At 41.4% G+C, this 15,654-nt stretch overlaps 1 protein-coding gene across 5 annotated transcripts in view; it reads right to left on the bottom strand.

Moving 5' to 3' along the window:
* Positions 1-6,127: 6,127 nt before the first annotated feature.
* Positions 6,128-15,654, bottom strand: part of KIAA0319 (KIAA0319 ortholog) — a 79,932-nt gene continuing 70,405 nt past the window's right edge. For 3 of the 5 annotated variants that reach the window (XM_045002898.1, XM_045002902.1, XM_045002899.1), the window contains 4 exons: positions 14,500-14,622; positions 11,608-11,698; positions 8,999-9,090; positions 6,128-7,803 (listed from right to left, as the gene is read on the bottom strand). In XM_045002898.1, the coding sequence (XP_044858833.1) occupies positions 7,625-7,803; positions 8,999-9,090; positions 11,608-11,698; positions 14,500-14,622 (485 nt within the window). In that variant the 3' untranslated portion in view covers positions 6,128-7,624. The remainder of the gene's footprint in view (positions 7,804-8,998; positions 9,091-11,607; positions 11,699-14,499; positions 14,623-15,654) is intronic. The other 2 variants (XM_045002901.1, XM_045002903.1) reach the window with 1 other exon arrangement.

The following is a 15,654-nucleotide window of genomic DNA, read 5'->3' as shown; positions in this document are numbered from 1 at the left end:
TCCGAGCGGGGCGGGGCTCAGGGGCTCGGCCGGAGTCTCGGCGCTTGATGCGCCGAGGCTCCAGGAGAGGGGCGGAGGCGGGAGCCTCCGCTCTTCTCTTGGGGGCCCCTGCGGAGCCCGGGGCCCGGGGCAAATTGCCCCCTTTGCCCCCCCCTCTGGGCGGCCCTGATTCAGCGTGATTATAGTAGTAGACGCAGGTGTAGTAGTTAGTGTAAAATTTGCCTGGTATCTGTCAAACTTGAATTCTGCTTGGAGAAAGTAGCTAGCATGTTACACTGCACTTTGATTTGACAGTGATGTGTACAAGTCTAACAACTATCTTACACGAGCCAAGTAGCTTGCACTCTGCTGCATATTCACTTTCTAAGGAAAACTTGGAAAATCTGCCCTCTTCATAGAGACATATTTCAGTTTCTACAATTTAGTTTTGTGAAACTTGTCAATGGGCTTGTCTGCTAGGGTACCAGTCGGAAATAACTGGTAAGTTTCTTCATCCTATCATGCAGGTGTTCCATGTAGGAAATTTTGCAATCCTGTGAATAGGGAACTCTCAGTAATCAGTGACTTGGCACTAGGACAGCCTTCCATCTTATAATGGCCACTTTCATTTGGGGTAGCCTTAGGGAAATGACTTTGGCCTTAACCCTACTATTTGATGACATAAGGTAAATTCTGTTTCTCCCTCTGCTAAGATGTCGGGCAGACAAACTTCATAGAGAATTAAGTATGGCATACACAGCTCAGAGGCTAAAGTTTAGCTGTTATCTGTAGCATCTCCTATACAAGACCCCTTTTCCTAGGAAACTTTGAGGCAGCATGTGTCTCCAAGTGACTGGATCAGGTCATGCTGTCTTGATCACCTGAACATATTCCTATCTGAAAGTACAATACAGAGTGAAACTATGACTGTAAAAGTAGTTCCTTCTGACTCAGCATCATACCCAGGGTGTATTCAGCATCATAACTGGCTGCTGTAGTGATCGATGAAAAGAGTGAGGGATTTATTTACTCCTTAGACACAGCATCTATGGGGAAGCTGTGGTCTTGTTCCTTTCTTTTCATCATCAGAATTTTAATTAAGTTACAGCTATAGGATCAAATGCAACCCTGTGGAAGACAATTAACTACACGTGTATCCTCTTGAAAACAATGGAGATGCACTTGTGTAAATGAAGGCAGAACATAGCCAACAGCATGTGGAAAAGGAGAGCATGACTTGGTTTTCACATCTCAGACTGAGCTTGCACAGCTGCCAATTAGGACATTTTACTTAAACAAATACGATCTGTAACTGAGGCAAAAAATAGGGAATCTTATGTTTTCATTGTTTAACAAAGTCACTTTTCGATGCTAGGATGGACAAAACTTGTTGCAGCTGGCCCTAGTGCAGAACTCCTGGCCGAGCTGGAAATGCCTAGTATCCGAGGAAATGGAGAAGCAGGATTATGCTTAAGTGTTATACAGTCCTGAAGGCTACAGGCCATGCCACTATACAGAACACTTAATCATAACTACTCCATCCTCTTACCTGTAGCAAGGCATGAAGCTGCCATTTGTACCCACATGTCCAGGGGGATAGCTGGGACTAGTCCCTTTATCTGAAAAGGGCACTCTATTGTTATAACAATACTTTGCTCGTGAAAAAGAAAGCAGGTTTTATTTAAACAGCTAGTAAAACATTTTGATTTGAAGTGTCTGTCAATTTTATTAAAGATGTTAAACACTCTGACCCTCCCCCTGAAAAAAAATGCTCAGTCTCACAAAATGAAATCTTTGACTTCAATTAACTGAAAACTTTCAAACATTTCATTGTCGGGTTGACTCAAAACATTCCCCCTCCCCCAATTTTTATGTAGTTGCTAGCAAACCAACAAAATCAGTTCTAGTATAGACAGCCCCTCTCTGAGAGCTGCAATTATCATTTGAGTTTCTGGCCTCTTTGTCCTCTTCAATATACTGAACTCATTCCTACTTCTTATATTTTCCTTACCACTCAGCGCAAAGGGTCAAAAACAATTAAATTAACTCTTATGGTTTGGCGTATGAACAGAAAAGCTAAAGCAGGTAATTGTTTTTACTATACTGCTCTGACCTCAGAACTGAGCATCAGATACAGAAGAATGCAACATCCACAAGGACACATGACTGAGCCTCACAGAAGGAAAGACAGATCTTTATTAGGAAGGCTACATATATAATAGTATCACTTCAGAAATGGTTCCAGTTATAATATATTATCATTTGCAATATATAACATTTTCTAGAGACAGATTCCTATTAGAAAGTCTGCAATAGCTCACCCACACAGAGGGCACTATGCTTCTGTACAGAGGCAAAGTACTGACTTGTGGCTGACCTGAACTTAATTCACTGCCTATGCTACAGGGAAATGTATTTTCATTTAAAGTACTATCAGTTTCAAACCCTTAGACTTTTTTTGCCCTTGCTACACCTGGATCTGACACTGAGCTGTGTCCAGAATCCTAAGTACAACTCTCCCTTATGCTTTAGGACCTCCCTTCCCCACTTTCTTATCCCACTCGCCCTTCTCCTAGAGGGATGCTCACCATTCATCTCCGTTTCTCAGACCAGTCTTCCATAAATTGTCCAGCAGGTGATAGTTATTTTCTCTGCACCATCGCCACCCCAAACTCAAGGTCACTATAACTTATTCCATTATCATCTCAACGTAGCAAAGACCAAAACCCACACTCGTTATATAGGCAATACACCCACAAACTTTTACAGGAATTTTACTTAAATGGGGGGGCCTGAAGGTTTTGGCCTGTGATTGTTTGAAGAAGGCCGGAGCTGTGTGAGGAATGTTAAGCTCTAGCATTTTTGAGCTGCTCTCAGGTTTGAAGGGGTAGAATAAAGAATGGAGACAATACACACTGTGCTGTTAAATCCTCTGCAGATGAATCCCCCTGCATGAGCATGTGCACTTCCATTTCCTCAAGACAATCTGCTGAATAAAATAAAAATAGCATCACATAGGCAAGCATGTCTGGCAACCCGGTGGTGTGGGAGGTGCCTGAACTACAGCTGTATCTGGTGCACTTAACAATGAGGCTGTTAAAGTTCCTTTTGTCCTCCCAGAAGGCAGTTGGAAATATCTGACAAGTGTGAAACAAGTGATGAGATAACTGAGCTTGTCAAATGTAACTTGGTAAGGACGGTCAAACAACAGTTAAAATCAGCAACAACTCCGAGGTTGAATTAGAAGACAGAGGCTTTGCTTTTACTGTTCTTGTCAGACATGTCCAGCTAAATTTCACCTCATACTGCAGAAGCACTTTGTCTGCCAAGGTAAAAAAGAAGGTTTGGGCTTGCTTATAGTGGCGTAGTTTGATGTTCTGTAAGTATGGATGCCTCCATATGCAACAATTAGTTTGTGGACTTATTAAATACCTCTTATAGTAAGGAGTGTGAGAATCTTCACTATATCAACTGCACTCAGGGCTTAACTTTGAAGGGATGTGGGCAAGAACATAGTTGCCATGGTTGTCCTTATTAACATATTGATGCTTTCGTGTAGAGTGTTAGCATCTCAGCCCTCAGCTGCTTGTATAGTAGGTGTGGGAATTTTCTGAGTAGTTCCAAGCACCCTGGGGCATTTTTAATATTTTTATTTTGTCTGTCAGGGTGGATCTTGAGTGCTTCAAGTCCAGCACAGTCCATAAAAATAGGCAGACTTCCCCACTCAGTTCCACCAATGCGTTTAACCCTACCCGTTAATAGCCTTGCCCTCCCAGTTCTGGGAATTGCCTGGGCAGAGACTCCAGGAATTAGCATTATTAGAAATAAAAATTACAGTGATCCAAAGTTCAGGGCTTGTTATATTCAGTCCTCAATGCCTGACAAAAAAGTCATGCTAGACTTAAGGACCACTGAGGATATTAATATTTGATATCACAAATTCTCAGAGCCAGAAAGGTATTAACATTTAACTTAAAAAAGGAGAACTCCACAAAAATGAGCATGCTTGTTAGATGGAAATCAAAAGGGGTCAAATGCCTGCAAGCAGAATGAGGACTATTTAAAAACACCATAACGGAGGCTCAGAATAAATCTATATCACAAATCAGAAAAAAAATAATAACAGGACAAAAAGAATGCCATCATCACTAAACAGCAGAGCAGTGGAGGCCGTTAGAGGCAAAAAGGCATCATTTCAAATTTGAAAGTCTAATCCTAGTGAAGATAGTAGGAAGGTGCCACAAACTCTGACAGGTTACATGTTCAAGTATAAGGCAGGCCACAAAATAATTTGAGAGACAAAAACTAACGGTAAGAATTTTTTGATGTACATCAGAAGCAGGAAGCCTCCCAAACAGACAACAGAACCACTAGAATACCAAGATGCGAAAGGAGCATTCAGGGAAAACAAGGCCATTGCAGAAAAGCTAAATGAATTGTTTGCATTGATTTTCACTGCAGAGGATGTGGGGGCGATACTGACTTCAGAGCTATTCTTTTTTTACCACAAAATCGGAAGTACTATCCCACATTGATGTGTCAATAGAAGATTAAACAGTAATACGTCACCAGGACCAGATGGTATTCACCAAAGAGTTCTGAAGTAACTCAAATATGAAATTGCAAAACTATTAACTGTAGTATGTAACCTATCACTGAAATTCTGCACCTGCTGACTGGAAGATAGTTAATTTAACACTGATATTTAAAAAGGGCACCCAAGGAGATCTTGACCAGTGAGCCTAATGTCACTACCAGGCAATTTGGTAGAAACTATAGTAAAGAAAAGAATGATCAGACACAAACAAACACAATTTGTTATGGAAGAGACAACAGACTTTTGTCAAGGCAAGTCATGCCTCCATCAATCTATTAGAATTCTGAGGGCATCAACAAGCATGTGAATATGGGTGATCCAGTGTACTTGGATTTTCAGAAAGCCTTTAACAAGGTCCCTCACCAGAGGCTCTTAAGTAATCATGGGATAAGAAGGAAGGTCCTCTCATGGATCAGTAACTGGTTAAAGGATCAGAAACAAAAGGTTGGAATAAATAGTCAGTTTTCACAATGGAGAGCGGTAAACAGCAGGGTCCCCGAAGGATCTGGGACCTGTGCTGTTCGACATATTCATTAATGATCTGGAAAAAGAGAGTGAACAGTGAAGTGGCAAAGTTTGCAGATGATACAAAATTATTCAATATAGTTAAATCCAAAGCTGACTGCAAAGAATTACAACAAAATGGCAGATTAAATTCAACATTGATAAGAGCAAAATAATGCACATTGGAAAATATAACACCAACTACACATACATAATGATGGGTTATAAATTAGCTGTTACCACTCAAGAAAAAGAAACCCAGTTTTTTCAGTCTTCCCTCATAGGTCATGTTTTCTAGACCTTTAGTTATTTTGTTGCTCTTCTCTGGATTTTCCCAATTTGTCCACATCTTTCCTGAAATGTGGCACCCAAGACTGGACAGAATACTCCAGTTGAGCCTAATCAGCGCAGAGTAAAGCGGAAGAATTATTTCTCATGTCTTGCTTACAACATTCCTGCTAATACATCCCAGAATGAGGTTTGCTTTTTTTGCAACAGTGTTATATTGTTGACTCAGATTTAGCTTGTGATCCACTATGACCCCCAGATCCTTTTCTGCAGTACTCCTTCTTAGCTCATAGGCAGTCATTTCCCATTTTGTATGTGTGCAACTGATTGTTCCTTCTTAAATGGAGAACTTAAGATGAAATTCAATAAGGACAAATACAATTTACTTCAGACCATTTCTCCAGTTTGTCCAGATCATTTTGAATTTTAATCCTATTCTCCAAAGCACTTGCAACCCCTCCCAGCTTGGTATCATCCGCAAACTTTATCAGTGTACTCTCTATGCCATTATCTAAATCACTGAAGATATTGAACAGAACTGGACCCAGAACTGATCCCTGTGGGACCCCACTTGTTATGCCCTTCCAGCTTGACTGTGAACCACTGATAACTATTCTCTGGGAACGGTTTTCTAACCAGTTATGGGTCCACCTTATAGTAGCTCCATCTAGGTTGTATTTCCCTAACTTATTTATGAGAAGGTCATCCGAGACAGTATCAAAAGCCTTACTAAAGTCAAAACCTACCACATCTACTGCTTCCCCATCCACAAGGTTTGTTACCCTGTCAAAAGAAAGCTATTGAGTTGGTTTGACATGATTTGTTCTTGACAAATCCATGCTGTTACTTATCACCTTATTATCTAGTAGGTCTTCGCCAATTGATTACTTAATTATTTGCTCCATTAACTTCCTGGGTACTGAAGTTAAGCTGACTGGTCTGTATCCCCCACCACCGTAGCCATGAACAAATGAAGTCCACATATAAACTGGGTTCTCCTTATACAGATCTCCACGACGTGATGGGGCGCTTCAAATATGGCACCCCTGAATACCACCTGGGTCCTGAACAAGAGTCTTGCCCCTCTTCCTGACCCAAGACAGCCAACCCCCTAGCAAAGAGTAAACAAAAAACCCCTCTAATATTCAAGAGAAAGTTTCAGTCAGCCCTAACTAATCCTTACTGTGTGATCAAAGCTCCTGCTTCCTATATGTAACAAAGAGCCAAGCCTTTGCTCAGTAACAGCCTTGGCACATTCTAACACTCCCTACTGACATATTCTAGTGTCCATCTCAATTTAAGCACATTAAGGATCCAATCTTGAAAGGTCCTGAGCACCTTAAACTCCCATTTAAGCCAAAGGAAGTTTAGGGTGCTTGACACATAGCAGGAGGCATGCAGGTGCTAAGTCCTCCCTGCCCCTCTCCTCTTTATTACATACCCCTGGCTTGGGTCTTCAGGCCCCAGAGGGAACAGAAATACAAGCCTCAGTCGTCATAATGGAAGAGAATAAAAGGCAGGATTTCTCTGCTGCCATCATTTTTTTGACATACATACAGGGGGCATATGCTTTGTACAGGATACAAAAGTATCACATTAGCTTGCAGCTGATTAAGTGAAACTGCTAGATAGTAAACATCCCTTAAAAACAGAGGCATTTTCACCTTAGGAGTGCTACCCTAAAACCCACAGTCTTAAAGCAGAGCGTAGAGGCAAATACTATGTATTAAAAATGCTATCTGTGGACCTCCCCTTTCTGTATCCAACTTAAAAACTGTATATGACGATGGAGCTTGTAGCCAAACTCTCCTCTTTGCAGCTAGAAGGGAAACTCTGAATGTTGGCTTTTACTGTTTTACATTAGCTACGTAACATAACAGTGCTCCTTCGAGTGATGGAAACAAAGTAAAGACACAGCCTGTATATAGCTCAAAGCCTCAGACAGTCACTGTTGTTAGTAACAGAACACTCCTGGCTGGGGTCATAGCAGTGATTCCTTGGTCTGTTATAGGAAAAGTGTCTGCTGACACTTATACATAAATGTTTAGCACAGAGCAAAGGAGGAATTAAATGTGCTTCTTACACCAATGACAAGAGTTAGTTGTCTGTTTAATCCCCCCATCACTGTACTGGAATTTTACTTCATCTGCTGTTAGGATAAATTTTAGGAAGCTTTTGATTTTGAAAACAAAAAGGTGGATCAACACTTTCTTGATGTGTCAAATCAGCACGTCCTTTCATTTTACACTCATTCAATTATCTGTCTTTCGAGCTATAGGTGAAGGAAACTCCATTTTTGACAGAACCATTCATGATGTTCTTAGGATTCTCTCTTTCGACCTTTTCTCTGCTGAAGATAGTGTCCTGGTCGCTGTCGAACTCGGACTCTGAAACCATCAGACTGGAATTGTGTTCTGTACTTCTGTGTTTTATACCTGAAAACAACAAACCAAAATATTCTCTGGAAAGTTTTACTTTTAAATTTAGTAACCTCTCCCCTGTGTAGTGTTGTGCAAAGTCAGTGATGCTGTGCTGCACTGCCTTGAAGAGTAACTATTCAGGCCACCATCCATATTAAAGATTATACAAACACACACTAAATATCGGGGGCCAGATACTCCACTGATCGCAATGGAAATTGACATATTGATACTACCTGAGCAGCCGGTGCCTTGTGCTTTGGTCTGCCTCTATTTTACTACAGATGTTCACAATTCATTTAAAGCATCTCATCACGCAGCACAGTCCTTGCTAACAGCTTGAACCAATCAATTAAATCTACCCACACATACAGCTCTAAGATTGACCATGAAAAGTCTGTGCTCCTGGGTGAATTTTTTACTTTTTAAGGAGGTTTTCCTCCACTGCACTTAAAATATTCCCCCCATTAGACTGAGGGAAATTAAAATTAAAGGCCTTTCATTGTGAATGGAAGCTGTTAACTAGGGGCATGCTCCAAAGCCCACTGAAGTTAGATGGGACGTATTTGGGCCATGCAATATTGCTATGTATTAGCTAGAAAAGGGGAGGGGGAGGGAGTTGTTTTTGTTTTTTGTTGTTGTTTTTTTTTTAAACATGTTACAAAGTTAAAAGTTGTTTTCATGTTTTCTTTTAAAATGAAGAACATATGTATGGAAGAGAACTTTGTAACTAACTGCTATAAAATTAAGAACATAACATAAGAACAGCCATACTGGCTCTAGCCCAGTATCCTGTCTTCCAACAGGTACCCCAGAGGGAATGAACAGAACAGGTAATCATCAAGTGATCCATCCCGTCGCTCATTCCCAGCTTCTGGCAAATAGAGGCTTGGGACACCATCCCTGCCCATCCTGGCTAATAGCCATTGATGGACCTATCCTCCATGAATTTATCTGGTTCTGTTTTGAACCCTGTTATGGTCTTGGCCTTCACAACATCCTCTGGCAAGGAGTTCCACAGGTTGACTGTGCGTTGTGTGAAGAAATACTTCCTTTATTTGTTTTAAACTTGCTGCCTATTAATTTCATTTGGTGACCCCTAGTTCTTGTGTTATGAGAAGTAGTAAACAACTTAAACAAAAATTAAGACAAACATAGGAGTTTAATGATCCACTGCTAAGAAAGGTCCCAATTAAAAAATAAATCTTACCATATTTGGGCCTTAGCTCCATCCTTTCCTGGTCATCTATGTTATCTAGGATAGTGTATTTGGTTTTCTTTCTTATCTTTGTCCTCTTTCTGCTAAAAGGAAAGTTACCACCAGTAAATCAAGTTCTCATGCACAGTAAATAAACTGACACACATACACTGAACAGGGACAACCAAAGAGGCCAATTTTGCTCTCACAGTATCTCTATGCAGATGTAACGCCACCTATTTCAAGAGTCACTCCTGATTGATGCTGATGTAAATGGGAGCAGAATCTGCACCACTAAGTGCAAGTCTTTCTTTCATATGCAGAAAGTGGGCAAAAGTGGGCCTGCTTAACTAGGGAACAGACTTCTACACTACCTAGCGATGGGCCTGAGGCACACAGTTTGGTTCCAGGACAAAATTTTCCCAAAGCTTAGGGGTGTGTCCAGACCCAGCATTTTGGTTTAGCCCTTACAAGAGCAGATTTCAGATCTGGGTTTCCACCAAGTTTGGTTTGGGCCCATCGCTAACCAAACCCAGTCAAAATAGAGATTTCCACCTACGCATAAAATCCCCTACTACTCTGGTCTGCAAAGACAACTGTCTCCTCATTTAAATGCTTCCTCAAGGTTCACTTCTCCCACATCGCCTACAGGAACTACATCACCTATGAATTTATGTAATGGATTTATCCTAGGAGTTACTTGCTCGTTTACATGGAGGGAAGGGGCTGAATGTCTGAGAGAGAATAAGAACACTAGAAGGGAAGTGGAGAACTGCTGCCCGGGGGAAGATGAGGGGTTGAATGGTAGAAGGAGGAATGAGGAGGGGATTTTAGCATGTACAATCAGGGACATATCTAACAGGATGTGCATTACTATCACTGATCACTTTGCTTGTATGCTGTATCCCTTTCCCACACCTTTCTGCTGTCTGTCTTTTTTATATGATAAGCTCTTCAGGGCAGGGACTGACCTCCCCCGTTTGATAAGCACATAGCGGGCACTATTACATTTTAAATAAATAAATAGAAATAAAAATAACTTGGACTCTGCACTCTCCAGACAGGCTGACTTAATCTGAGATGTCAATAAAAGGTATCTAAAAAACAATCCAGTCCCTGAAAGCCATGCATCATTTACTTATCCTTGCCCCAAGGAGTTTATACCTCCTACCTCTGCCCCACCTCCACAGTCCCTGCCCCTTCTCTCCACGTCGATCTCTGGACCAGTCAGATGCCCTCTGCAGAGTCTGAGGCAAGTGAGGACAGAGTCACAGAGGCAGATGAGCCCCAGTTCCGTGCAGGAGTTCCACCAGTCCCTGCCACATGCCAGTCTCGGAGGTCCAACACCGGCCACCCCAGTGCCAGAGAAAGCAGTCCAAGGGGCACAGCTTTTCAAACAATATCCTGTACGTCTCACCAAAATGTCATTGTGGGGAAGACTAAACACCCAGTATCAGAGGGGTAGCCGTGTTAGTCTGGATCTGTAAAAGTGGCAAAGAGTTCTGTGGCACCTTATAGACTAACAGACGTATTGGAGCATGAGCTTTCGTGGGTGAATACCCACTTTGTCGGATGCAACACCCAAAAAATTCATTTTTTGTTTCATCAAAACAAACCGTCTCGTCTACTGGGCAACAAAACATTCACACCAATGACTCGCACCAGAAAGGACCAAGTGGACAAATACGTTACTTGGGAGAGAATTACTGATTGTCTTGCTGACACGTGATTTATGCTTAAAAGTTAGGTCGACATAGCTATGTCGGTGAGGGGGTGAGAAAAAAAACAAAAAAATAATCACACCCTGGACCACCACAGCTATGCTAACCTAGCCCCCAGTGCAGATGCAGGTATGTTGACAGAAGAATGCTTCTTTGTCCATAGCTACTGTCATTCATAGCTACTGCAGTTCCTACACGAATGGAAAAAAAATCCATTCTATCACAGTAGGCTGCTTTACACTATGGGGATATGCTGGCGTAGTGATGCTGATAGAGCTAAATCAGTGTAGTCTCTTTAGTGTAGCCACACCTGAGATTGATAATGAGATCAGAAAAAGCATATTAACAAGGCAGACAAAACAAAACAAAAACGAGCTGGAAGCAGAGAGAAACTCCTGGGATAGACAGCATTAGCGTACTTTGTACAGACTAGTTTCCTTGGACATAAGCCAGACCCAACCTGCCGAGCTATAGCCATGAAGTACCCTCTGCTTTAGAGTTTCCTTCCTCCAGGTCCAAAACAGCCCTAGTTTAGTCACCTCCAGGAGATAGGGCTTTATCTAGGTGTGAGAGACTGGGAAGATTCTAGTGGGAGGATTTTAAAGCTCTTAAATATATTTTCAGCCGCTGGGCTAGGATATACGTTAATTATTAGGTGGAGAGGTGGTTGGTGGTTCCAGCAGTAGTCTCGTTTTATAGCTGTATTTTTAAAGTGTGTCAAGGAGCACCTCAGGCAAAGGACAGGTCCTACTTCTCAGTGGGGTAAATATATAAACCCAAAGACAGAAAAATATCTACAGAGGACAGTAGAGTGTTTGAGAAGAGCAGAATGGTTTAATGCTGAGGTGCAGTGACGTCACGTTTAAATGCACTGCACTGAAAACGCTACAAGACACATACCTCTTGCAGTAGCAGATGCAGAGCCACGCTAAGCTCACCATGAGCACAACCAAAATGAAAGTGGATACAGTCACGTAGAGTATGCTCCATTCTAGAAAATAAAACAAGAAAGTGATGCACAAAGGTATCATGAATGTAACTGTCTCAATAACTGATCTCATGAGGTGGGGTGCGGCTTCATTTTTCATTAAGACTGACTGGAACTTGAGAGTTGTTCTCTTAAAAGGGAATCTGTAAAAATGACATCACCAGGGTCCCTATTTACCATTGCTGAGACTTAGACTCCGGATCAAATAGTCACAGGTTGTAAGTAAAATATATTTTTTCTCCTGCCAGCCCAGCAAATTCAGCCTGAGATCTGAAAGTCAAACTGGGTTCTTTCCAGCCTGGGCATTTCATCCAAGTGAGGTGTGTACCTTTATGCACCTTCTGTACAGTACAGCTCTGATAGGGCACGTGATTGATGACAGTGTGCTGTTAGAAAAAGAATTCCTTCATGAGAGGAAACTGAAAAAATATCATATAGGATCAGGGAGATCCCTCCTGCACCCCAACGTCCTGCCCAAACCCGGAACCTCCTCCTGAACCCAACTCCCTCCCAGAGCCTGCACTCCTCACCCCTTCCTGCACCCTAGCCCCCTGCCCCAGGCTCAGCCCAGAGCCCTCTCCCACACTCAGAATCCCTCGGCCCCAGCTCAGAGCCCACACCCCAACCCTCTGCCCTAGGCTGGTGAAAGTGAGCAAGGGGGGATGGAGTGGGCAGGGCCTCAAGGAAGGGGCAGGGCAGAGGGCAGGGCAAGGGTGTTTGGGTTTGTGTGATTAGATAGTTGGCAACCCTATATACAAACACATGGGTCCAGATTCTGATACTACTCCCCATGAGCAAGGGTATCTTATTCCTCAATTGATCCTATAGAAATCAATCGGACTACTTGAGGAGTAATGTATTTCTCAACGTAAGAGTAGGAGACTGTCCCATGCAAAGAATAGAATTGTATTTTGGCTAAACAAATGCTATTAGCCTTAATTTAATTTAAATTTTATATTAAAACTAAGTACAATAGAGGAGATTTCAAATAGGATGTCAAAGGGGTATGCCTAACAAAGAAATGATAGTCCTGTCACACAATAAAACGTAAACCAGTGACAACTAAACTGTATTTTCCAGAGGTAACTGTAATACATGTGAGAAAGACAATTTAGAAAATGGTGAAGGTGGTCAAATAAAAAAGCCAAGTTTTTAAAACTGACTAGACTGTTTAGTATAAAACACAAGCATTTTGTAGCCACTGCTACAAACATCTAGGCCACCGTATTAAAACATGATGCACAAAACACATCCACCAGAATGCTGTGGGGTGTTATCACTGTGTTGTTCCTCTTAACCTGAGTAGAAATCAGAAACTCCCAAGCAACTGCAGGTGCAGTACCAGGGTTATCTACAGAAACATCCATCTGGTCCAAAATAATTTCTAAGTGTCCCAGAAGTAACATTTAGCTATTTTTATACCTTTCTCCGAAAACCATTATGCAAAATTTGAAAAACAATATTTTAAAATGACAACGTCTAGTATTATTTAGAAGATTCTCAATCACTTTAAACTCTCATGCAGATCATCTTCCACAGTGTAATATTGAGGGGCTGGACAGCCAGAGAGCCCCCTAATGTTCTTTCGTTATTCATTTCCAAATTTTCTCCATTTCCACAAGTAATACAACTCCAACTGTGAGGTGCATTCTTCCTTCCTTCTGTGCATGTAACTGCTAAGGCCAGTAATGGGGTCACAGCACACACATGGAGCTGCCAGGCCTGTGAGATGTCCTGCAAGTTGCCGAGTTCCCTCCACTTTGACTGCAGTTAGTGGTAGTGAGGTGTTCTGCACCTTACAAAATGGAACTCTGACAAACTGTTTGTGGGAAAAATAAATCTTAGTAAACAGTCAAGGGGGAAAAGAATTGCAGAAAATTCGGTCTCCTTTCTCCAATATACATTAGCAACAGTTTTACCAAGTAACAAAGGTTTACACTAACATTATCTCTATCTTTTTTTCCTAAGCTTTGCCTATAATTTCCCCTTTAAAGAAGCGGTTACATCAAGGTCAATCCTGTAAGGTGCTGAGCACTCTGGTCCCATCCGGCAATTATGCACATGCTTTCAGTTAAGCACAGGATAAGTCCTACTGATGTCAATGAGACTGTTCGTGTGCTTCAAGTTAAGCAGGTCCTTAAGTGTTTTGATGGATCAGGCTAGAGCAGTTGTTCTCAAGCAGGGGTACCTGTATCCCTGGGGGTACACAGAGATCTTCCAGGGGGCATATCAACTCACCTAGATATTTGCCTAGTTTTACAACAGGCTACATAAAAAGCACTAGTGAAGTCAGTACAACCTAAAATTTCATACAACAACTTGTTTATACTGCTCTATAGACTATGTACTGAAATGTAAGTACAGTATTTATATTCCAATTGATTTATTTTATAATTATATGGTAACAATGAGAAAGTCGGAAATTTTTCAGTAACAGTGTGCTGTGACACTTCTATATTTTTGTGTCTGCTTTTGTAAGTAGTTTGTAAGTGAGGTGAAACTTGCAAGTTGGAGGTACGCAAGACAAATCAAACTCCTAAAAGGGGTACAGTGGACCAGAAAGGTTGAGAGCCACTGGGCTAGAGTGCCTGGCAACGTGCAGGATGAAGCCCATATGGACTTGCTTCTCTCATGTCATATGACTGCATTTCCTTGTTTGGTTGGTTGGTTCTGGAAGAACAGTTGTGTGTATTGTTCATTGTTTTTCAGTATGCATAATAGTCATAGATACATTTACAGAACTGCTACACACAGGAAAGGGGAATCGTTCTTGGAACATCCCACCCAATGCCATCCAAACTCACCACAGTTACTCTCTCCATCATTCAGGTAACGCTGGATCAAGTTCTCCATCCACAGCTGATAGCAAATACAACGCTTTGTGATGGGGTCACAGTGACCATGTCCAGAGCATTTTAAAAGGCAGACTAAGAACAGAACAAAGGTGAAGATAATTACAGTGTAAAAGGGCAACTTGTAAAGCACACTCTGTTAGGCATTAACGTGTGTGTGGGGGGGTGCATGGTGCATTCTCTTGCCCACAATTCCAGTGCAGACACTGATCAATGAAAAGGTCACTTAGAAATCCAATGGTGGAAATTTCATTGATGTGTTTCCATGAATCATTAGTAGACAAATATTCCCCAAACCACTGCTTTTACTGTCACTGAAACTGACCCACTGCTGGTTCCTAATCGTCCAGCCGTCATTTGTTGGGGGTCTGAGTTAGGCCGATGTACTTTAAAGGCACAGCAGCCTGGTGGGTGGGATCACAAAGATGAAAATATATTATCCAACTGAATAGCCAGCCAGGGAGCCAATGTTAATTTACTGACACTAGACCTGGAGATCAACCTGGGTCAGGGAATTCAGTTTTATTTGTTTATGTATTATTTATTGGTATTTCTATGGTGTATAGTCTCCAGAATACCTGAGTACTTGAGAAATATGAATGTTCCCAGACACTACCATAATGATCATCATACAAATACCTGAAAAAAATGTAGCATCAGAACTCCTTAGGGCACAGCGTTCATATAGTTAATTTTTAATTGTTGGAAATGTACCAAGAGGTAGCATGATGTGTGCATTTTATCAAAATATAAAAGTCAAAATAAACTGCTTTCCAAAAAAATACATAAAACTCACAGCAGCTTTTTGGTTTTTTTGCCTGAAAATTTTTAGTTAAATAGCAGGTTAAATGAATACAAATTTGAAAATTATACCTCGTTTTCTTCTATTTCAAAGTAAAAAAACAAACAAACCACTACTTAATTTTTTACTGTATAACAGCTGTAGTTTTTTCCTCAGGGAGTAAATTCAAAAATAAAACCTATTAATCAATGACTATTTTAGTGCTACAGCTTCTCTCTCTCTCCTTGCATGCTGATCCTACAAAAAACCTCCCCTTAGCTATAAATTACAACAAATTCAGATCTGGAATGCCTCAGTGTCACAAA

Source organism: Mauremys mutica, chromosome 2, assembly GCF_020497125.1.
Source record: "Mauremys mutica isolate MM-2020 ecotype Southern chromosome 2, ASM2049712v1, whole genome shotgun sequence".
Lineage (NCBI taxonomy): Eukaryota > Metazoa > Chordata > Testudines > Geoemydidae > Mauremys > Mauremys mutica.
Note: the sequence above shows the minus strand (reverse complement) of the source record. Positions and strands in the feature narration are given on the sequence as shown.